Source organism: Suncus etruscus, chromosome X, assembly GCF_024139225.1.
Source record: "Suncus etruscus isolate mSunEtr1 chromosome X, mSunEtr1.pri.cur, whole genome shotgun sequence".
NCBI lineage: Eukaryota > Metazoa > Chordata > Mammalia > Eulipotyphla > Soricidae > Suncus > Suncus etruscus.
The window spans coordinates 6,755,619-6,779,498 of NC_064868.1; the positions used below are offsets into that span (position 1 = coordinate 6,755,619).

The 23,880-nt window shown below is 42.6% G+C and overlaps 1 protein-coding gene across 1 annotated transcript in view; it reads left to right on the top strand.

The window, feature by feature from the left end:
* SH3KBP1 (SH3 domain containing kinase binding protein 1) overlaps positions 1-23,880 on the top strand; it is a 362,585-nt gene that overhangs the window by 294,245 nt on the left and 44,460 nt on the right. The window contains exons 10-13 of the mRNA XM_049766785.1: positions 7,624-7,731; positions 17,580-17,631; positions 20,749-20,829; positions 23,150-23,309. Of these exons, the coding sequence (XP_049622742.1) occupies positions 7,624-7,731; positions 17,580-17,631; positions 20,749-20,829; positions 23,150-23,309 (401 nt within the window). The remainder of the gene's footprint in view (positions 1-7,623; positions 7,732-17,579; positions 17,632-20,748; positions 20,830-23,149; positions 23,310-23,880) is intronic.

Sequence of the window (23,880 nt, forward strand, 5' to 3'; positions counted from 1 at the left end):
GCCTCATCCTGAGTAAATCCCTTAGTTCTGGTGTAATTCTTTTTTTTTTTTTTTTTTTTTTTTGGTTTTTGGGCCACACCCCGCCGATGCTCAGGAGTTAATTCTGGCTGTCTGCTCAGAAATAGCTCCTGGTAGGCACAGGGGACCATATGGGACACCGGGATTTGAACCAACCACCTTTGGTCCTGGATCGGCTGCTTGCAAGGCAAACGCCGCTGTGCTATCTCTCTGGGCCCAGTTCTGGTGTAATTCTAAATAGAGTCCTGAGTTTGGAAAGAAAGAAGTGGCCATTCCCAAGATCTGATCATCTTTCCCTAGTTTCACCACCCTGACACAGTACTCAGCTGTTGCCTCCATCTTCTCTTCACCCACCTCCCAACCTCTTTATTGATGACATATCCTTGGCCATGTGCATTCTGGCCTTATCAGTCACTGACCACCTTCCCCTGTATCTGTCCTATCACCCATAGCTGCCATCTTATCTCACACATTACTATTGTTTAGGGGTCAAGCAAGCCATCTTATATCATACATTACTATTGCTTAGGGGTCAAGCACAGCCTTCACATTCAGTTCAGTTCTTGATATTCTCCATGACCCTCACTTCCCATTCTCCCTTTCTCCTCCCTTCACACTTATTGATCCTGCTCTTGACCTTTTTCATTGCCTTTGATCTTGACTGTGTTTTCTCCTTCTAGGCTACTTGACTTCTCTTGGTCCCACTTTTTAAAAATCTGGCTGAGCACTCCTATTAGTGCTTTTGAAGCTTGTCTTCTCTACAGCTCCCTCTTCACGTGGGCTCTGCTCTTGGGACCCCCAGGAGGATGCATGGTTTTCTTTTTTTCCCTCTTGAATTTCCAGTTCTCTCCTGACTGTTTTAGGCCGTCAATAAATAAATTGAATTTGCTGTTCTTTTACACTTCTGGAGGCACAGCCCTCAGACAAATAATTCTCTATTCATCTCTGCCATCAAAAGGCTCGTTCTTTTGTCTGGTACATTGAAGAGAACTTATTTTCATTTCTCATTGTGCTGTCAAAATTGTTCCTGTTTCCTTGAAATTAACTTCCATTGCTAGGGGAAAAAAAGGGCCTCCATTCTTTGGAAGTCATCCCACTCCAGGCACCTTGACCTTGTAGCCATTTTCTGCTCTGCAGCAGCCTCTCTTTTCCATATCCCTTAGTATTCTCAGTCATACTGGTGGTTTTTCTTTTGCAACTGTGCTTATCTTATGCAGGAGCCGGGTGCTCATTCTTAGAAGAATCAGAACAGTGACAGATTGCCTTCTACCTTTGTGCTTTCCCTCTCTTGCCCTACATTGAATTGCCCAATAATTGGTGCCCTCAATATTTCCCTTAAGGAGCAGAGTAGAGGTGAGCTAGCCAAGTGCTTCACCACTGATGGGAAAGACAAGGAAAATAATGCCTTGTGCCGGGTCTCCCTTCATGGACCTCCCTCCCGTATTTTAAAGTTATATAGCTAATGCTTTTACTTAGTAGCTCTCTTATTGTTCTTCTCACATATAGAGCAAATGGCTCTATTGTAGCTTCTTGGCTTACTCCCTGCACAGAGCAAGAGTGCACCATGGACTTGCATGTATGAAAGAAAACCCATAGCAATAAATAATATTTGAGTGTCTTTTGTAGACACAATTCTGTTACATTATCTGAAGTGAATGTGGTGGGAAGTCCAGTCCTTATAGAAAAAAATCCTTTCACCTGAGAAAATTTAAGATTATTTAATATGAAACTGAGTCTATGTATTTTTGTGTGTGTAACTATTTCATTCTTGATGATAATGGATGAATGAGTATGATAGATCTCTGTTCTGGCTTCTATGAAAACATTTTCATCAAATGATGAATTAACAACAAAAATTTTTGATGTTTACATCTAAAAAAGGATTATTTGAAAAGCTGTGGATTGTTCATTCCACTTTGATACCTGGTTTTTTTTTTCACTTTTATACTTGAGCTAAAACTTGTTATCAAAAAGGACCTTGTTTAAAATGGTGTATCTGCTTTTTATTTAAATATTAAAGCTTCTTGGAATTAGTTATGATTTTCTTTGAGTATGTAGTGTTTGGTACCTACTGAAGGAACTTAAATATAATTTCCAACATTTTAAAATTAATTTCAATTAGTTAAAAATAAATTTTCCAACACCTTTTTGAAGGTGTTGATATACAAAAAATATAAAAACATGTAATTTAGCACCAAAAAAGCAGGTAAAAAGTTAAAAAAAAGTGAGCAAAAGATCTGAACAGTCACTTCTCCAAAGAAGACATACAAGGCCAAGTGTGTGACTCAGTGGTAGGTAATTTGCATCTGTGAGGCCCTGGGTTCCTTCTCTGACACTACAAAAACAATATGTCTTCTGGAGAAGACATATATATTGCCCACTGAGAGATGAAAGATACTCAATGTCACTTACTATTAGTAAAATACAAATACAAACCACAAACCTCACACCATTAAGTAAAAATGACTTAAATTAAAAATAATGAGGTCAACAGAGCCTGGCACAGACCACAAAGAAAAAGAACAACTGGTACTGGTATGGATACAGGGAGAAAGAGACTCTCATTCACTATTGGTTGGAATGCCAATTAGTCCAGCCTTTTTGGAAAACAATATGGATATTCCTCAAAAACTAGAAATTGAGCTCCTATATGATCCAGCAATACCACTCCTATGGATATACTCTAGGAACACAAAAACAAAATACAAAAACAAAACAAAACAAAACAACTCTTTTCATTCCCATGTTCATTGCAGCACTATTTAAAAGAGCCAGAATCTGGAAACAACCCAGATTCCCAACAACAGATAAGTTGCTAGAGAAATTATGGTAATTTACAGAATGGAATATTACACAGCTGTCACAAAAATAAACTATGACATTTGCTTATACATGATGGATATGGAGGGTATTATCCTAAGTGAAATGAGTCAGAAGGAGGATAGACAAAGAATTAACTCACTAATTTATGGTATATAGAAAAATAAAATTCAGTGTGGTAATACTATTGAGAGAGAGTAGAGAAGAAGGCCTGGAAGACCAGTCCATGGAAGGAAGTTTGCCACAAATAGTGGGGCAGTGCAGTTAGGGTAGAGACAGGACCACTATGACCATGATAGTTGGAACTGATAATTCTAGACGATAACTGAGTGTTTATTTTTAAAAATAGGACAGAGATAATGTGATTTGCATGTTACCCCTCCATTAACAATAATGTTTAAAAGAAAGTGTCTAAAAGAAAAATAAAGGGAGAGAGTGGGTTGCGTACACCAGAGGGAGGCAGGGGGAGTGTGGGAGGGAAACTGGAGACATTGGTGGTAAGAAATGTTCATGGGTGAAAGGTGGTGTATGTTGGTGTACATTCAGTCTTCATTGTAATACTAAAACTCAGCATGAACAACTTAGTAATCACAATGTTTAAAAAATGAAAAAAAAATAGGGGCCGGAGAGATAGCATGGAGATAGGACATTTGCTTTGCATGCAGAAGGACAGTGGTTCGAATCCCGGCATCCCATATGGTCCCCCGAGCCTGCCAGGAGCGATTTCTGAGTGTAGAAGTAGGAGTAACCCCTGAGCACTGCCGGGTGTGACCCAAAAACCGAAGGAAAAAAGGAAAGAACTGGAAAAAAGATTGAGGCTACTTAATGTTGGCAATGATGTAAATAGAGTAAAGGGCACCATGGTACAGCATATGTGGAGATGAATGTAGATGAACGTAGAATGTAGATAAATGAATGTAACCATGGGAGAATGGCGTGGAGACTATATTCAAAGAGGGACTGGAGAGATAATTCAATGGGCTGAGCACATGTCTTGCGTATGGGGGATCTTAATCTACCCCTAGTAGCCCATGGTCCTCCAATCACCACTGGGAATGATTCCAAATCATAGAGCTTGGAGTAGCCCCAAGCACCGCTGAGTATGCCCCCCAAACCAAACTAAATTAGTTTAGATAGAGAGCCCAGGAAGATGGCTCAGAGGGCTGGAGCACATATTTTGCATGTCCAGGGTTTAATCTCTGGCACCTCATGGTTCTCTGAGCACTGCAGAGATTACACCCCAAATTCTTTATGACCCAGTGATATTATTCCTAGACATTTATTCAAAGGCTATAAAAACACTAATTTGAAACCCACATATTCTTCAAAGATTTCTTCAGGATAGCTAAATCATGCCATTAACCTCATCCAATAACATGAATAAAGAAGCTACAGAGCCTTTATACTCAATGGACTACTACTACTCAGCCACTAAAAATATGAAACTTGAGATCAGGGAGATAACTCATAGGCCTGGAGTATATAATTTGCATATAACAGGCCCTGAGTTCAATCACTTTCACCAGATGACCCCCCCCAGGACTGTTGTGTGACCCTCAGCACCACTGGGCTCAGGCAGTGCAATATCACCAGGGCAAAGTATTGAACAATTAACCTTTTTGGCGAGTATTTCTGTGAGACACTCCTGGTTCCCTGATCACTTCTTGAGATTCCCCCCCCCAAAGAATCTATGCCTTTAAATAAAATTTAATTAACTGTGGTTAAATAAATTATTATAAAAAATCAACTGTGCCTTTTGAAACAAAGTGGACAGAACTTGAAGTGATTGTGCTAAGGAAGAAGTAAGAATATGAGGCCAGAGCTATGGCAGAGTACAGGGCATTTGCCTTGCATGTAGCCAACACAGGACGGACCCTGGTTCAATTCCTGGCATCCCATATGGTCTCCCGAGTCTGCCAGGAGTGATTTCTGAGTGCAGAACCAGAAATAACTCCTGAGTGCCCCCAGGTATGACCAAAAAACCATAAATAAATAAACAAACAAACAAACAAATAAAGTAAAAAAATAAAGCCCATTATTAGATGGCTTCACTTATATGTAAAAGGTGAATTTAGCAAATGAACTGGAAGGAAATAGTAGAATTTCCTTCTAGACTTGTAGAAATGATTGTGAATACCACAGGAAAAGGAGAGTGAACAGAGAATTCTGTAAGGTATGAGATGTTTCTGGACCCATGGTGATGAGTATTGCACACACTTGAAGATGTGAAGCTAAGCCCCAGAAATTCCATCATATTGTAAATGAATGATTAATTCAACCATGAAATATTCCAAAAGGTGTTTGTTGAAGGATATTATCAAGTGCGAATTAATGCAATTATAAGTGTTAGAGTAAATCTTAGTCACTTTACTCAAGGTGAGCTGCATGTTGGGTTTTGAACATGAGGATGACATGTCCATAAAAAAAAAAGAAAGTGTACCATACATTTTCATGGAAGCCTAAACTTTCTGGATTGAGTTATTTAATTTCTAAAGATTAGGAGGAAAAAAAGTCCACCCTTTACCTCCTTCAAAATTTTTTCTGGCATCATTGATGACATAACTTCTCAGGGTCATAAGAGCTTTAGAAAACCTCAGTCATGCTACCAGAACCTCATTTGTGAATCTCTCCTTTGAGGATATATGCTAGATTGATTGGGGTGTGTGTGATGAGAACAGGATTGGGATTTCTTGTTGTGGTATTCCTTGGAAAATAAGTATCCTCTCATGTTGACAGTCTTGGAACTTTATTTTGTTCTGAACAAGTGCTTCCAGTGTCTTTGTTTTCTGGTATTGTTTGAGACTAGAATTTACAATTTGTTAATTTAAGACCCATTTCCAGAAACAGTATTCTCTTTTAAGGGGGAAAGTTGTCTTTATCACAGATAAATTTCTCACCTGGGATGGGCCCTCTCTTATCTAGATTACTACTCACCTGGGATGGGCCCTCTCTTATCTATATTCTCCATTAATTTTTTGGTTTTGTTTTTGTTTTTTGGGGGGTGGGGTCACACCCAACAACGTTCAGGGATTACTCTATGCTCAGAAATCGTTCCTGGCAGGCTTGGGGACCATATGGGATGCCTGAATTCAAACCACCGTCCTTCTGCATGCAAGGCAAACACCCTACCTCCATGATATCTCTCTGGCCCCACTCCATGACTTTTGATAGTCTTTTTCTGTAGAAATCCAAGTTTTAGACTTTAGTAGCTCACAGAACACTGGGTTATATTCCACAAGTATTGATTCATTGATTCTACACATATTTATGATGGCAGACTTTCTGCAATAGACTGATGAAAATGGCGGTGGTATCCCTCTCCCTCATGGAATGGATGACCTAGCAAATCCCAAATGAATCACATAGCCATGGTCCTCAACCAGCTGCCCCTCTGCTATCAGGGCCCTCATGTCCCCTTCTCCAGTCCCATCAGTGTTCTGGAAGGACTTGAACATCTCTCAGTAGGCACAAGCATCACTTTCTTGGACATTTCCTCTTTTCGATAGAATTTTAAAAGATGCTCAAGTACAAATGCAGGCTAAGGGGCCTGACACACAATCCAGCAAATAGTACATTTTGCTTTGCATGCAACCAATCTGATGCCCCTGAGCACTACCAAGAGTAATTCCTGAGTACAGAGTCAGGAGTGACCCCTGAACATTATTGGGTATGACTAAAAATAAAACAGACCAAAAACATATAAGTACTGACCGCAAGCAGAGGCAGAAAATAATGACAACCTTTATGTTCATTTATGGAATAAAATAGAAAGCACGATGCAAAAAATAAGTATTGCATATTAGTAGCACTTTTATGAAAACCTTCTCTCATTGTGAACTTCAGTTGGAAGTTGTTGATCAAGACACGGTAACTGGATTTTTAGTTACAAAATTAAACTTGGCAGTTTCGAGTTTATAATGCATCTATGTACAATATGAATTTATAAATAAACCATAATAGTATCCACATGAATATACATGGGGAAGGAAAACAAAGCCCACGAAAGAGGTTTACCTGAGAGGCAGTTGGCATAGAAGTGAACCTAGAGCAAGAGATTAGATTTTATAAAACTGGAAAAAATTAACCTTCCAGTAGGGTAAGAGGAACATGGAAGTGACTTTGTGGTGTGAGGCTGGGTACCTGGAAGAAAAGTGAGGTCATTGGGAGCTCTGGCTCTCTCCCTTGGCCCTGGCACAGAGTAGGCCTCAATAAACTTTAGTCAAGTGAATAAACAAATAGGAGTTATTCAAAAGAAAGCAGTTTGCTCCAGAAAAAGAAATAGATTTACTCATTCCTTTTGTAAGCAGACACTGAGCTATGTTAGGTGGAATGGGAGTGTTGCATGATGACAATTGTGCCCCTCTCCAGCTGGAGGAGAAGGTGACAGAGCTCTGTGCATTTATGAGCTGCTGGAGAATGATTTTTGTATGCTCAGCTGAGTTATGCAAAGCCTTTTTTAATTTCCAAAAGCTCAATGACAGACTAATCAAAGAGGATGTGTGTGCATGTGATGTTTTCTAAGCCATGTTTGCCATTAATGAAAGAGTTTTCTTTCAGTAAAATTAAAATGAAGTAAGACCTGTGCTCCCGCCTTTAATAATACAGAATGTTTCCAATTTCGATTAAAGGTGTCCAGAGCTGCAGTTCTCACTGGTTTTTCTTTGTCTTTCTTTCTAACTCTGGCTTTGTGACAACCTCATCTTAGTGACCATCACTACACTGACATCAGACCTCTCTGGAGGGCACATACCCCCTTTTCTCAGTCTCTGCTTTCCTGTTCCCTAGGATTGCATCGATGTTGGCTGGTGGGAAGGAGAACTCAATGGCCGAAGAGGAGTGTTTCCTGATAACTTTGTCAAGTTGCTTCCGCCAGATTTTGAAAAGGAGGGAACTGTAAGTGTCTGTGGCTTTGGTCCACATGTTGTCCAAATTGTGGCTTCCTTGATGGGGCCTGCCTGGGGTGTGGATTGGGGAATCTTTGATACCTGGTCAATGTGCTTTTTCTTCTTGGGCATTAATTTTATGATTTCCTTGTTTCACTGAGATGGTGTATGTCAGCTCACTCCAAATGTATTGCTTTTCTGCTGCTCCCATAGCAACAAAGGTAAAGAAATTAGAAGCCCTTCATATCAGCATTTCTCAACAGGGGCCATATGGATATTCTAAGGGGACCACATGTGAAAGTCATCAAATGGGGACAGAGCAATTATATAGCATGTAGGGCACTTATCATACATATAGCCAACCTGAGTTTGATCCTTGGAACCATACATGGTCCCCCCCAAGCCCGACTGGTGTGGCCCCTAAATGCACTGCCTGTAGTAAGCCCTGGGTACATTCTGTGGCCCCATAACAAAAAAGCAAAACAAAAAGTAGAGAGCTACATAAATAGTGGGCAATAGCATGAGATTGAGGGGCCCAACAAGTAGGACAGGAAGCCACAGGAAGGAAACACATTCAGAAATAGGTTTCAAACACTATTTCCATCATCGAGGGAAAGCAAGTTGTTTATAGCCATCATATTCTGCTTCAGGGTTCTTTGCTCAGACTTCATTAGGATACTTCCCTGCCTCCTGGCTCCCATGCACGCCTATTGGGTGCCACTGAATCATAAAATGGTGATCTTGATTTATCATCATTCCTGTGAACCCAAGGCCCAGGAAGAAAAGCCACAGTACTAATAGTTGGATTGAATGAATATAATTGTTCAAGAAGACTTCAGCACAATGTCCCACCAAAGCCTGCAGCTGATTCATAGTTTGTCTTCTTGTATTAACAATGTAAGATGCTCTGTTTTACCCCTGAAATGGGCTTTGGAATCTCGAGGCTAGGGGTTCTACATCTCCATGTTTTCTTGATCCTTGATACTGAAGGTGGAGATGGGGCCCAGCAGCAGCGCCAGTCCCTGGAGCTCATTAGAAATTCTGAGCCAGGGGCTGGCGAGGTGGCGCTAGAGGTAAGGTGTCTGCCTTGCAAGCATTAGCCAAGGAAGGACCTCGGTTCGATCCCCCGGCGTCCCATATGGTGTCCCCAAGCCAGGGGCAACCCCTGAGCATCAAACGGGTGTGGCCCGAAAAACCAAAAAAAAAAAAAGAAATTCTGAGCCGACTCTCAGCCCATTTTTGTTTGGGGATCACACCTGGAGGTGCTTATGGCTTACTCCTGGCTCTGTGCTCAGAGATTGCTCCTGGTTTTTGGTGGGCTGTATTAGTGCTGCAGATAGAACCCATATCAACCACCCAGATGCAAAGCAATCATCTTACCCACTGTATTCTCTTTCTCCGGCCTGGTATCAGCCCTTTAGAGCCATAATCCAGCATGGACCCATGGTCCACTACTAGTCCAATGACTAGCAAGTAAAAATCACTGGCTTTGACCCTACCTGAAATCTGTTTTAGCAAAGCTTGCATTTTAACAAGTTCATGGGGGGGGGGTCTTTTGGCACCTTGAGTATGAGAAACAAATGGGTATCTGTGCACGTGAGGACAGCCCCATCTTCCAAATTCAGAGCATATGTTAGGAGCAGATTATATTCACAAAATATATAGAATAAATATATAGAATATATAAATACATAGAAGAACTATTCATCAAGCAAAACCTCCCAAGTCATTTTTACCAATGACCATTACTGTGTTGCAGGATCAAATAACAAATCCCTTCTTGAGAAAAGCAGAGGCTGACAGTAATTTAAACAATAGGAGACAGGAATGATATTTGGCAACCATTGATAGAGTTTTGTGGTCAGGACCAAACACCTTGGAGTCTGATAATCTGGACTTGAATCTTGGCTTTGTCCTAGTCTGCTCAAGGCCAACTTGCTGACTGGCACTAAGTCTCAGTACTCTATTGTGAGGATAATTGTCTACCTTGTTGAACTACTGAGTTGGACGAGACATGCGAATGAATCTTCAGTTAAGTGCCTAGCACTTGGCAAATTCCAGCACATAATAACAAGCCTGATCTTTGTCATTACTGTGGCCACTCTGAAGCATTTCCATAATGATAGAAGTCTGGTTCTTTGCTTCACCAAATGACAATTTTGCTGCTGTCTTGGAGAGAGGCTCTGCCACTCTAAATATATTGAAGATTAGTCATTGAAAAATCTGGTGAGTGCTTTATAAAATATATTTATAGAGACAAACATCACAGAATGATAGAATCTTCATATTTTCCTCTCTTTGTATTTTTCAGATATACTTAATGTGCGATGATAATGATTTTTTTAAGTAGGGACCTCCCCAGTGCTGAATAGAGATGTGGACACAAGGGCCATTCCCAGAGATACTTGGCCCAGATTTCTTGGCCTGATAGTGCCGAGGCCAAGAAATGTGGTGATGCTTGAACACAGAGGTGTTGGGAACCACCAAAGCAAACCAGCATGCAAAAGGATTGCAGGAGTCTCAAACTCACGGCCCGCGGGCCTCAAATGACCCTCCATACAACATTTTGTGGCCCTGCCCTAGAGGAATCTTTTTTGTTTTGTTTTGTTTTAGTTGTTTGGGTCACACCACACAATGTTCAAGGCTTACTACTGACTTTGCACTCAAGGATCACCCCGACTTTGCCTCCTGTGGCCCCCAGGTAAATTGAGTTTGAGACCCCTGGATTAGGGGGTTGTATGGTGCCCAGGATGGAGCTCAGGTTTACAATCACAGCATCCACTGCCTTCTTTGCAGCCTTCACAGTTTGGACTGACATAGTATGACTCTGTCTTCAGAGTCTACAGTAAAATCAGGATCATTCTTTGAACAGTAGACAAAGCCTATGGTTGCCTACATTGTGGTAGCTGGTCTTTTGTTTCCCAGTCATATTTTAGTGGGGCAGTAAATGGCCTCACTTTTCTAGATGCTTTGCTCTGTTACATAAGGGATTAAGTCAAGACTTCCTTTGCCAGAGTGAAATTGTGACAAGTAGCTCATCCTGACTTGCTCATCAGGACATATGTGTTCTTTAGGGCCCGACTGGAGTCTTTCTAACCTCTGACAAGTGACAGTCATTTCTTTGCTCAATCGTTTAACCTCCTTCCTAAGAAGCAGGAACTCAATCTTAGGGAAACAATAGTCATTCTGTCAGACACAGTAACAGGGGTAGCTTGTAGTAATATGACATTTAACTTTTAGAAAATTCAAAGTATTGCATCTTCTTTCATCCCCATCTGGCCTATAAAACCAGCCAATGAGCTTTGCATGGATTGTTATTCATCCTTTATTGCTGTACCCAGAGTGCTAGTTGAGTTGCTGGCCACGTGAGGGGGCTGCCTTTGGCTGAGTTGACTGTGTAAAAATGATTAGAATCATTAACACAAAGGCACTATGTGAATGGCAGAGTCTGCAACGTTATTCTGCCACCAGTTTCAGCAGATGTCATCTTGTCTTGCCAATGGCTGGGATTGCAATCATTCACCCAGAAAAGAGGATGATCTGTGCTGATTAGGGTAAACAGGCCCCCACAGCAGTTCAAGAGCAGACCTCTTGAAACAGGAGATTGTGCCTTGCATTCTGGTGAGGCTAGCAAAGTTTCTGCTGTGGTGTGATTCTGGTCAGTACTGGAACATGGTGGTCTTTGAGAATTTCTGGTGGTCTTTATATTTTTTTCAGCAAATGCTCAGTGGATTAGCCGGGATGATGGGTGCTCTGGGTTTTTTTTTCAGCTATTAACAGAGAACACCCGTTGATCTCTTGGTGCATATTTTAGAGCAATTATGTAAGCTATTTGTGAGCGATAACTGAGTTTTCATGGCTTTCTCTATATTTTAAGCCTTGGCAGTCAAATTGAATATCAGAATGGAAATAAGAAATATTCTGAGCACTCTAATGAGGCAATGTGGATGCTTTGTCACTATTGCTGAAGGGAACGTGCAAGTTGGGCTTTCAAGAATAGCAGAAACAACTTTTTATGGTCATCACAAAAGTTAGATGGGATGAGGGGTGTGAACTAAGTGGAGAGCATAGGCCTTGTATTTGCAGGGCCATGGGTTCAATCCTTGGCACCACTTTGGTTTTTTGAGTGTCGCTGGAAATGACCCCCAATTAAAACTTCTTTTTGGGGCCGGGCGGTGGCGCTACAGGTAAGGTGCCTGCCTTGCCTGCGCTGGCCTTGGACGGACCGCGGTTCGATCCCTGGTGTCCCATATGGTCCCCCAAGCCAGGAGCAACCTTTGAGCGCATAGCCAGGAGTAGTCCCTGAGCGTTACTGGGTGTGGCCCAAAAACCAAAAAATAAATAAATAAAAATAAAACTTCTTTTTAATTACAGGAAAGACTTGTGTAAGTTTCAGAATGCAGCTCTTTACAGTGAATCTGTTCTGGTCATCAGAAGGCATTTCTGTTCTAACCTGTATCCCTTTGGAGAGCTTATACCAAGTGCATCATGTCAAGAATGAGAGTCATGCTAAGGGCCTCGTATGTATTTCCTTGGTGAACCAGCCTTAAGGTCATGGCAATCTGCCCTCAAAGATATCTAAGAATTCCTAGCTGGTGCAGCCTTGCCTTTGCCAGGTTAGGTACTTATCCAGGGAGCTGCTTACCAAACACAACAAAGACTAAGATGTCAGCCTATCTTGGGTGTTTGCTGTGAATTTCATTCTGAGAAGTACAGTCTACAAGGTGATACGTTCATTTGATGCCTTCTAGGTAAACAAGGAATGAAAACAAGAGGCCAAGAGGCACTAGTTCTCACTGGCATAGCTTGATCTCTATGAGACCCCTTTCATAAGGACACTAGTTCCACCTTTAGATCTCCTGATCACCACCCAGAGGTCCTTTCTCCAAACCCCTTTGCATTGAGGGGTAGCGTTCAACATGTGAAATGGGGGATGGATACAAACATACAGCCCACAGCCCTATGTAGCACATGTTTTTGCTCAGAACCTTGGATAATTTCTTTATTTTTGACAATGTCTACTTTCCCATCACTGATTCCGCTCTCCTCAGTTACTTGCTCTTGGCTCCATGCAAGTATAAATGAGGGAAGGGGGGGACTAGATCCCTTATCTGATTTCTCTTCCCAGGCAAAGGGGCCCTAAGTCTTTCCATTGGGATATGAGGTCTGCTCATGGGTTTGGACCTTACTTCTGTAGGGTGGCTGAAGCAAAGAGGTGAGCCACGGGAGGGATGTGAGAACATCAAATAGGAGTCAAGGATGAATTGAGGACACAATCATACAGACCACTAGATAGGAAGCTAAAGGGAAGAAACGCCCTTGTTCAGTGTTTCCACAAGAGGGTGATACTGACCTTCTCCACATGCACCCCAGGAGTGCTCAATGATCCAGTGGAGCAGAAGTAGCCTCAGATGTAATTGGGTTACCCTTTCTGTTTGTTTACATAAAGTAGGTAGATCTGGGGACAGGCTCCGTGTGTTTTGTTGGCTAAGTCTGTTGGCTAAATAAGTGTGGGGATTTCTGCACTGCAGAATGCCCACCAAGAGCAGGGTACATGACATTCCAGGCCTCACCTGTGCTGATATTGGGAATACTGTCATCATCCTGACATTTGTCTCCCAGTCAAAAGGTAAGGCAGGTCTTTCTGGGAACGGGGGAGGGAGACAGAAAGAATGGTGGCACCCTCGGTATTCTAGAACTTCTTCACTGGTGCTCTGGTCAGGAATTGTCCATACATATCTCCAGCCTTCCACGCTGACACCCAGAGAGAGTTTTGAACACCGCTGGACTTTGCGGGCATGCATTCCGGCTTCTCAAGGTCCAAAGTTGCTCAAAATCAAGCACCAAATTGCCAGCTCTGATACAGCCTCCTAGGGGTACCCAGTGTTTAGGGATATGTATGTATGACCATCTGTCGATTTGCCACAAAGTAAATGCCAGGCTCTGAAAGCAAACTAACAACTGGCAAATAAGAACCCCTGCCAAAGACTCCTTCAACAGTAGCTGAGCTTGCCTTCAAATCCATTGCCTTCCAGGTGATGCTGCAGGAAAGCAAAGCTCACTTAGTCTTTGTAGGGTTCCTTTGAAGGGTGCTGTTTGCCTCTCTGTCCAAGCCAGCTGCTTTGCACACAGGCCCTTTCCACAGGCCTCTGTGCCCAGGGAGCCTGAGTACTGGAGAGAAAGAAGCTTGATTCTGAGCATCTATCTACATTGGTTCCTTTAGTGACTTGCTACTAGACTCTGAGAGTTCTATGTCCTCTGTGGCTCCTATTTGTTGGTTGACATAATCCATTTGTTTTCTTTGCTGTAAAGGGAATCCTGTAAGATAACACCTAACTTTACCAGCCCCTGCTTTCCCATCTACCCGTAGGTGAAATCTATAGGAGTGTGGAGTGTGAAGGGTTTTGTTTTCCCTGCAGAGGGAGAAAGAGAATAGAACAAGAGCCTCTGAGTGCTGTGACTTGCAAGACTTGCCAGTTCAAAGGCAAGTTTTGGTGCATTGACAGGAGTAGGGGATTGCTGGTAAATTCACTAATCTATTGGTTTGCAAACACTGGTCGGCAGAGATTTTCTGCAGGCCTATGAAAGTCACCACCAGATCTAAAGCCCTAACTTTCCTTGGATCAGCAGAAATCTCTTTAGATGGGTCACCAGTATGTGGACCAGCCTCTCTTGAAAAAGTGTTGGACTGAATCTGGAGTTCCTGTAACTCAATTTCCTTATTCCAGTGTCAGCCAGATATGTTGGGGGGATCTACTAAATATTGTGTGCCCAGCTTAAACCCTTAGAATGTGTTTTCACCATTATACTTTATTATGGAGGTACCAGCTCTGCCTGGTCACTTCTCACTGCCCTGTGTTTTGGTCAGAGTAAAAGAAAATAAGTCATTAGTGGGTTTGCTTCATCACGAGGACAGTTAAAAATCACTGGGTACCCTTGCTCTAATTTTAATTTAGAATTACTTTGAAAGGATATCTTTTTGACTGTTTTGTTGTTGTTTGGGTTTTTGTTTAGGAGCCTCATCCATTGACACATAGGAACTACTTCCAGCTTGATGCTCAGGAGTCACTCCTGGAGGCATTTTGTGGGTCATGAGGTACTGGGGATCAAACCATGCACACATGCAAAGCAAGTGCTCTACTGCTGAACCCCATCCCTGGCCCTAGAGGCATCTTATTTGGAAGTCTTTATAAGAAGTATCTTATAAGAAGCATCATTTTTTTATCTAAGGAGACAGAAAAGCTGAGTCTGCCTGAATCAAAAACTGAAGTTAGTCAAGGAAAAGAACAGGAACCATTTACAACCTGTTTTGCTAATGAGCCAGGCAGGTCCCTGGCCAATCTTGATCAAGTATGGTAGATGCAAAACCAACAGACCAGCTTCCTTCCTTCCCCAACTGCCCACCTGCCCCTGGAAATGGCAGGGCTCTAAACTCACTTTATACCTCTGCCTTTTCATCTGCTTTGTTACAAGACACACACACCCGGGACATGACTATGCTTTGCAGACACCCATGATGTACACCTCATTTCTCAGCATTTTGTGCCACTCCACCCTGCTCCATCACATTGCACCAATCTGCTTCGTGCCAAATATGGCACACTAGTGTGGGCTAGTTTTCTTGCACAGTGATCTTGGAAAATATGATGACTTGTAATTGTCTGTCTTTATCTGGGGCCTGTGGTTTGAGGCAAGATTGCTGGGGGAAGGGCCTTGGTAAGAGAAAGCTCCCAAGAAATGAATTTTTATTGTATTCAAACTAGAAGGGGAAAATAATATTTGGGAAATCTAGGCATTGTTGGGGTGTGACCACAAGGAATTGGGCCATAGGATCTTGACAGTTCTATGAAAATGAATTACTCTGATCTTGAATAAAGTGGGGTCACTGGACAGAATTTCTGGTATAACTTCTGTCCTTGGCATATTTAGAATGAGAAGGGAGGAAGAAGGAAAGTATCAAGATGATGAGCTCAAAGGGGGCTGGCAAGGATGACAGATCTGTGGGGGCCAAAAACTGATCCATTTGTGCAAGAGGTTAGAGCAGCTCGATTTCTTTCCCTTTTTATAATAAAGTTTGTCTAGGCACATGTGGTCATTACAAAAATAATATTCAGAAGGAAAACCCTCACATGTGTGTGCTCATAATCCTACTAATCTGAGATCATAAATTTTTCTTGTCCTTTTCTTTTCCATTGCAATATTGTTGCACTCATACTGTCTCTGCCAACTTGGCACTATTTCTTCCACTTTACCAAACTGAAGTTCCCCAGGCCTTCGTCAACACAGTGTGGTTTGTAGTCACACAATGGTGTGTCTTGTGGGTGCTGTCTAACAGGCACGATCCTTCACTGTGGGTCAGACAGCCCTGGGCTGGACTTCCAGCCTCCACCCCTATTTAATTGCCTAGTGACCTGGAGAAAATGACTTCATCACTCAAAGCTTCAAAGATTTCATCTGTAAAATGGACGTGATCATTTCCCCAGTTAGAAAGTTGTCAGGAGGATTAAACAAGGTAGTGCTTCCTGACTGCCGGTGAGAGCCAAAATGCCCTCCTTTGAGAGGGGTCATACTTTATCCTCACCTGTTACAGCTGAGAGCTTCTGCTATGTATGTGCAGGGGACAGAGCAGGTCACTTCCACTGCTAATAGTCAGAGGAGACTGCATTTGTCTTGACATGAAATTCTGAGGCTCTACCTCTTGCCCACATGCTGGAATTGTACTTGTTCCCATGGCCACATCACCCAACTAATTGAAGAAATGTCCTTGGAGACAAAGCCTACTAACTGTGAGACCTGCCCGAGAACACTCCTTGTGGAATTCATATTCTCTAGGTTCCACTGAAAATCAGTTGTTCCTATGCCCTGATAGTGCATCACTCCCTGGTAGGCATCTGGTAGGCCATGGCAGGGAGCAAGGGGCGGAGTAGACAGATGCTGCTGGCCCCTGTGGGAATGTTCCACCAGTGCATTTTCAGAAGGCAAGAAATAACCTGTGAGGCTTTATAGAAACCTCTCATACTCATGAGGTTCCAAGAGATGGGTCACCCACGATGTGGATCACAGGCTCAGAATTCCCCATTTCCAACTCTCCTTGATGATTGTGCTGTTGAGATGGTCTTTTTGCCTTTGTCCTAGAATGCTGGCGAAGAATTGCACCCCAGTTGGCTTCTCCACCCACTCAGCCAATTGCCAAGTGACCAAGCAGCTGCCCTGGAACCAGTCTGAGGGGTGGGGAGGCATGAATTGTGTGGCTGCCGCCATCCCGGATGGAGTGACAGGGCATCAGGGCAAAGCAAACAGCACCTGGCCTGGTGACAACTCCATTCCATTTTCCAGGCTACAACTGGCCTGGGGTGGGACTTGTAAATGACTTGCCAGCCCTGGCCGGGAGAGGAACTGAAGCCTGCAGAACCCTCTGCAGTGCAGTTTCCCCCTCAACCTGGCTTTATTGAAGATCTGTCCCAGTGATTCCTTCTGAATTGCTTGGCTATTCAGCAGATTAAATCTTAATTGTAAATGTATTTTTCTGTGTGTAGGGAGACCATTCTGCTTGTTGGTTTGGGCCCTGGTGTGTTGATTTTGTTTGTTTTGTTTGGTATTTGCTGAGCAGTTCTTTTGAAAAGAACTATTACAAATTGAGGGGGGGATGGGGGCCATTTGTCCATCAGAGCTTTGTTTCTGCTGACTAAATTTGAGTATTTGTTTCAAGGTATGAAATATGAGCTCCCTAATGAAAGAGTTTCTTGATTTTTTTCCTGGAATGTCCAAGCTACATCTAGAAAAACATGCTGTGGTCCTTATGTGACAGACCAGGCTTGCCAACAATCTCATATGGTATTATTTTAACGAATTTTTCAGAGACCCAGGAAGCCACCTCCGCCATCCGCTCCTGTCATCAAGCAAGGTGCAGGTAATGTACCTTTCAGTTGTCTTTCTCTTTGTACTTATTTCCCGCATCCTTGGTTGAGCTGGAGATTTGTAGATTCAGATGCCACAGATGACCAAATTAGGAAGTTAAAATTTTCTTCTCACAATCAAGTTTTAAATACACTGCTGTTTTTCCTTAAAAAAAATAAAGATAAACATATCATTAAAATGTCTCTGGGACAGCAAAAACATCTAGCCTCCCAAAGACAATGACCAGAAAAGAACTTCGAAATAAACTAGTTTTGTTTGTTTAATAAACTGCTCTTGAGATGAGAAGAATGTAATTATGCTGCTTCACCCATGGAGGGTCAACTTGGGCTAGAGCATCACTACGCATGCGCAGCTGAAATTTCATCGCCTGTCCCCTGTGGTTGACCTAGATTGGTACTTTTTTTTTAACCCTACCCTACCCCCAAAATAAAGACAAATCAGTTTTTTCCTAGAAATAATTACTTTTCCTCCTTTTTCTTTCATCTTCACTAGTTCAATTCACTTTTTCCTATGTAGTTCTTATATTAAGGTTGCGTAATAGCAAAAGTCTTGGTGGTAGACATCTGAAAGCTCTACTGCACACTCTTACAAAGAGATGATTGTTCACATTTCCTAATAGACTATTATTATTACAAATATGTTACATTAGAGAAAACCTTATGTGAATTACTAGGCAAGTAGTATTTTACAAAATAAGGACTAAAAAGATAAGGTGCATACCTCGCACACAACTGATTGATTCTTAACACCACATATGATCTGCCTCACCTCCCAGCCCAGCAGGCATTGCCTGAGTGCAAAGCCAAGAGACAACCTGAAAACAGCCAAATGGGATCCCAAAACAACAACAACAAAACTAAAAGAGTTTCAGAGTAGTTTTAGTTCTACACTTTCTCAGTTATAATATTTTTATGGCATGTAAAGTATGAATAAATGTCTCAATTGGTTGACTTCTAAGGTTTATTAAGAAGTAATTTTGGACCCACTGAATCAGGGTTAGAGGTGTTGTTAGCTTGACCCCAAAGTCCTTTCTCATTCCCTTAAGCAAATTGTGAATTACAGAGAAGTCCTGGTATGGGTTGTTAATTATGCCTTATATTGAGCTCCCATCCTCCTTTGCATTGAGTAGTTTTATTTTGCCACCTAGTGGTTCGAGCAGGATTAAAATCTTCCTGTGCTGAAATTAAAGCAGGCTAGTTTCAGATCTTTTCTTTTAGAGCAGTGGTTTAAAAACATTTTATATTTGCAGACCAGCACCAGGTCTGTAGACCAGCAGAACAGCAGTTGAAAACCATGGCCCTAGATGCCATGGTATCCAACGAGAGATGGAAGACAGGACTCATGGCTCATTAGAATTGTATTCTTCATGATAGTAGAATATCACTTCCTTCTGTGACTCTAGGACTGATGTTGAACTTCTTCAGGAGATTAGACCGTAGCACAATAGGCCTATAACCTGACCTTTTAAAGCAATTTTATCAAATGTTATGCTGTTTGTCTGTAGGGTAAAGCAAGATTACCTTTAATCTTATAGATTATTGTTACTACTTACTTAGCTTGCTAAATAATCTTCAGAGCTGCCTTATGACAGTGAGACTGATAGATATATTTTCTCCATAATCAACTTTTCTGGTGTTTGATTGTTTTTCGTGTCACCCCACATCAGACATGGGATTGACAGAAATCTGATGCAGTATTCAATGTATAGAGAATCATTAGGTAGAGTGTGTATTCAGTGGATTTATTTCGCATTCTTTTGACCTGTCACGCAGAATAATTGTTTATTTTGGTACCAAACCCCCAACTCTAGGGCTGGTCATATAGAATGTTTGTCAAGCCCTTGACTCATTTTGTAAATCCGAGGAGTACTTGTGGCTGGTTTTGTGCTTTAGCTATTTTCTGAGTGTTCTTCTATGCCTGAAGCCACTGACATTGGTGGCTACTCCAAGTGAGAGAGCTGCTGTTGTCCATGGGAGTGAAGGGGATTGCCAATTGGTGCCTTTGAAAAAGAGAATCTTGAGGGGTTTAGAGGCAAATAGCAAGGATTTAGGGTGAACCTCTATCTCCCTTGCTTGTCTTTCCACTTGAAAGTACCTGCTAATTACCATTGCTGCATAACAAACTGCTCCAGGTATGGTAGCATGAAACAGTCATTTTAGACCACAAATTTTGTGTGTCAAGAATTCAGACATGGCAGAGTAGGGTAAATTGCCTTTCTGCACTCTGCTGGCTGAGATCTCACCTGGGAGGATCCTCTTGAAGATGATTGCTTTCTTGTCAGATCTGGCTCCCCTTGGCAGAACAGACTGGAAATCTAGCTTGGCTGAGCTATAGGCCCCAATGTATCTATGTGTCTTTCCAACATGGCAGCCTCAGGACTTCTTACATGGAGTCCAGCATTCTGGGTATGTAGCTTTTTATGGCCTAACTGCAGAAATTAGCTGGTATTGCCTCAGTGACTGATTGAAGCAGCCAGTCACCAGTTTATCCACAATCCAATGTCCTAGACCTCACTTTGATGGGTAGAGGAGCAAATCATTTGAAACTGTGTTTTTAAAATCCTGCAGGATAGAATCCAGTTTCCTGTCAAGTTGCTTGCCATTCGTTTATGTGCTTATTTACTTATGCATATTCCCTAGCTTCATGCTACCCAGAGATATCTAGTGATTCTTCCAATTTTCTTGCCTAACAAAATCAGAATTCACTAGCAGATAATATCAGTGATATTCTTATAAAAGAAGGGCATATTTCCAGGCACACATGATGATGGCTCTAAACCAGTTTCCTCTGCTTTCTAAGCAGCTTATGTTTGCCAAGAAATACTAGCAATCAGCTTTGGGGGAACTATTTATTGATTTTGCTCTACCTGCTAAATATTTTTGGTTATTATTGGGCCACATCCAAAAGTTCTCAGGGAATCATTTTTGGTGACTCAGAGACCATCTGGGGTGACAGAGATTGAATCTGATGTAGCTGTGTGCAAGGCCCTACCGACTGTACCTCCTACTTCCTGCCCCAAACTGCTAAATATTTAAAAAAAAAAACCTTCTGTGTCTAATAAGCAAACAAAGACAACATTTTCTGATCATCGTTCTTCTTTATCCCGTAGGTACCACTGAGAGAAAACATGAAATTAAAAAGATACCTCCTGAAAGACCAGAAACACTTCCCAACAGAACAGAAGAAAAAGGTTTGAAATCAATTCTTCTCTGGCTCTTCTGAAACAGCAGGAGATGAAGCTGTCTATCACAAGGCAGTCTCAATTACCCACAGAATTTCTTTTTTTTTCTTTTACAGTATATTGAGTAGGGTTTTGTTTGGAATTCGTTTAAATATTCCGTTTCTTAAAGAAATCGGAGAGATGCTATGTGTTGCTTCTTTGAGCCAGAATTTCTCCACAAATGAAAAGCTCCCAAACTTATCCTTTCATATATCAGGGTCCTTCATGCCAGTCTTCCCACTGGTACTGCCCACCTCTCACTCACAGTGAGCTGAAGGCTGGCTATCACCTTGTCTGTAAGTCTCCTAATGGGTCTGTTGTATCTACCATAGTTTCCAGCTTGCCTTCTCCCATGTCTGGTGTACACTGCTGAAAGATGAATGTGGCTTAGAAAAATTCCCATCCAGACAAATGGAGACTGTTTTCTGCAATCACTGTGAGGTTCTACCCTAGATACTATGTTCCAAACATTTATCCTTGCTCCAGAATATTTTTATTTTAGGTGTGGGGGGGAGAGTCTTGGCAAAACCGGAAGAAACAATTACAGTGCTCACCTCCTGAAGATGGCCCTAGATATCATAGGCAGGGAAGGGACAGACCACATCACATCCAGTCTGTTTGACCCAGCCCTTCATAGTCTCTCTCCCCATGGAATCTGCATTCTGTGCAAGGGGTCCTTTTATTAGGTGTCTGAAAGTTTGATTGATCACACATTTTCTGGTGGAAGTGCCATTGTTATTATGAACAGGAGGCAGAGTAAATTCCTTTGTAAAAAAAAAAAGCAGCTTATTTGTAAGTCACAAGAGAAATACTGAATATAATTATTTGGAGGCACTCCTGGGTGGCCTCATGAAATTTGATTGTGAAATTATGTCATCTGCCTTCCCCAAGTTTCACCAACACTGCACGTTCTTAAGAAGCTTACACCTCTTTCTTTCACCATGAACACTTAAAACCTGGATCTGTGGAAGCTCATCGGGAAGGCCAGATGTAATAGTCAAGTGTGATGGTCATAAAAATAACATTTGGACAAAAAATTGTGGTGTGATATGACCAGATACTGTCTCATCCTTGGGGAGGGCCTCTGGCTACTTTCTGGCAAATTGCTGGGCAGTTGGACAAGGCCCCTCATACTTTGTTCCCTGCTAACAAGCCTGTCCAAAAGCTTAGCCTTGCTCAAAAGCATCACGAGGCGAGGCCCACCCCTGAAAGCTGGACTTTCTGTTGGCTGGGTACTGACCCCATTTCCCAATTATGCTATTGGAACTCCCAATCCTCCCAGTAAGAGGGGTCTCCCATCTTTCAGCTAAGCCCTTCCTCCTCTCATCCTCTTATTCATAACATCAATGGGCTCCTAGCATCTTTGAGTGGGGCATATTTCCCATGCCAACATCACCGCAGAATGCACACCTGTTATCCCTACAGCAAGGTTTTACAGAGCTTTGCCTGGTAGACTGGAGACCTGGATGGCGGAAGTTTTTGCCTGCAGGTAAAATGTGCTCTGAGCTTCAGCTCCCATCAAGAGCCTCCCTCTCAGCCAGTGGCAAACTCTCTGAAGAGGAATATGGGCTCAGGTTTTTTTTTTTAATTTCTCATTTAAACCAGTGTGATTTATAAAGTTCTTCATAGTTGCATTTCAGACATACACTTTTTCATGGCCAATCTCACCACCAGTGTTGACCTCCCTCTATTGATGTTCCCAGAGTGCATTGCATACCATCACCTCTACCCCCTAGCCTGTCAGCATAACAAGCCATTTTTCCTTTTAGCTGTACAAGTTTTGGTCTCATGAATTCAATGTGTTTGACACTTGCTTGGATATTTAGTTCTTTTCTTAACACCGCCAGTGCCCTTGTGGGTTCAGTTATTTTATACCATACATAGGACAAGGCCTGCACGAGGCTGTCCTTGAACATTGTCCAGTGTGACCTCAACTTCTGACTTTAGCTTCATCCTCATAGCTCTTACTCCAGATCCCTCAGAAAGCGGTATGTGTGAGAAGTCCCATTTTACATTTCATATTCCACCAAGGCATGGAAATAACCCAGAACTGGGTTGGCAGGGGCTGGAAGGGGTCTCCAGCCAGCAGCTTAAGCAGAAGGTTAAGGTGAACTGAAGTTTTGAAGGATTTTCTTTTTTCACACTGACCAAGATGAGCTCTTTGGTGCCTTCTGGTTTCTTCTGCCAGTAGGTGGCATGGGTGATTAGGTTTGGAAGCAGAAAGTGCTTGATGCCATCACTTACACTGGGTCTGTCTGTCTGCTCTGCTTTTGGAATCACTGACTTAAAGAAAGACCAGAGAGAGAGCCAAAGCTTGAGCTCCCGAAGCCTTCTGTTCCTGCCATCCCACCAAAAAAGCCACGGCCGCCCAAGACCAATTCTCTCAGCAGACCAGGCGCACTGCCCCCCAGAAGACCTGAACGACCCGTGGGTCCCCTGACCCATAACAGGTACTGCACCCCTTTGGGCCTGGGAGGCTGGTTGAGGAGGGGACTAACTGACCACTTTGAAGATTCAAACCAGTTTGTCCTGGCCATTGTGCTCCAGCCAAAGAAGGCACAAGGCAGGGAGGCATGGTGTGCTTGTCAGGGCTAGTGAGAGGCTTGGCCATGGTCCTTTCAGAGCTAGGCCAGGATCCTTCTGACTAGAAATAGGAGGTCTGGGCACACCAGCATTCCCTGGATATTCTGCTGGCTCTGTCCCCTCAGCATTCCTGTTCTATGGCAACTCCTTCCTCACCCCCTTACTGGCCCAGCCAAGACCCATTTGACACACTGTCCTAGTGTCCATGTCTCTGAACCTCAAGCCACCCCAACAGTTTCTTCCTAGTTGAGTCCAAGAAAACTCCAGTTTAGTCAGTGGCTGAAGGAATGTCTTGGGAATGTGACATCAAACTTGGACATTGTGCCGGAAGTGCTTACCACAGAGCAAGGAAGGAGTAAGTCGATGCCACAGATCTTTGCCAGAGCAATAGTACAGTGGGTAAGGCACTGTCCTTGTATACACCCAACCTGGGTTCGG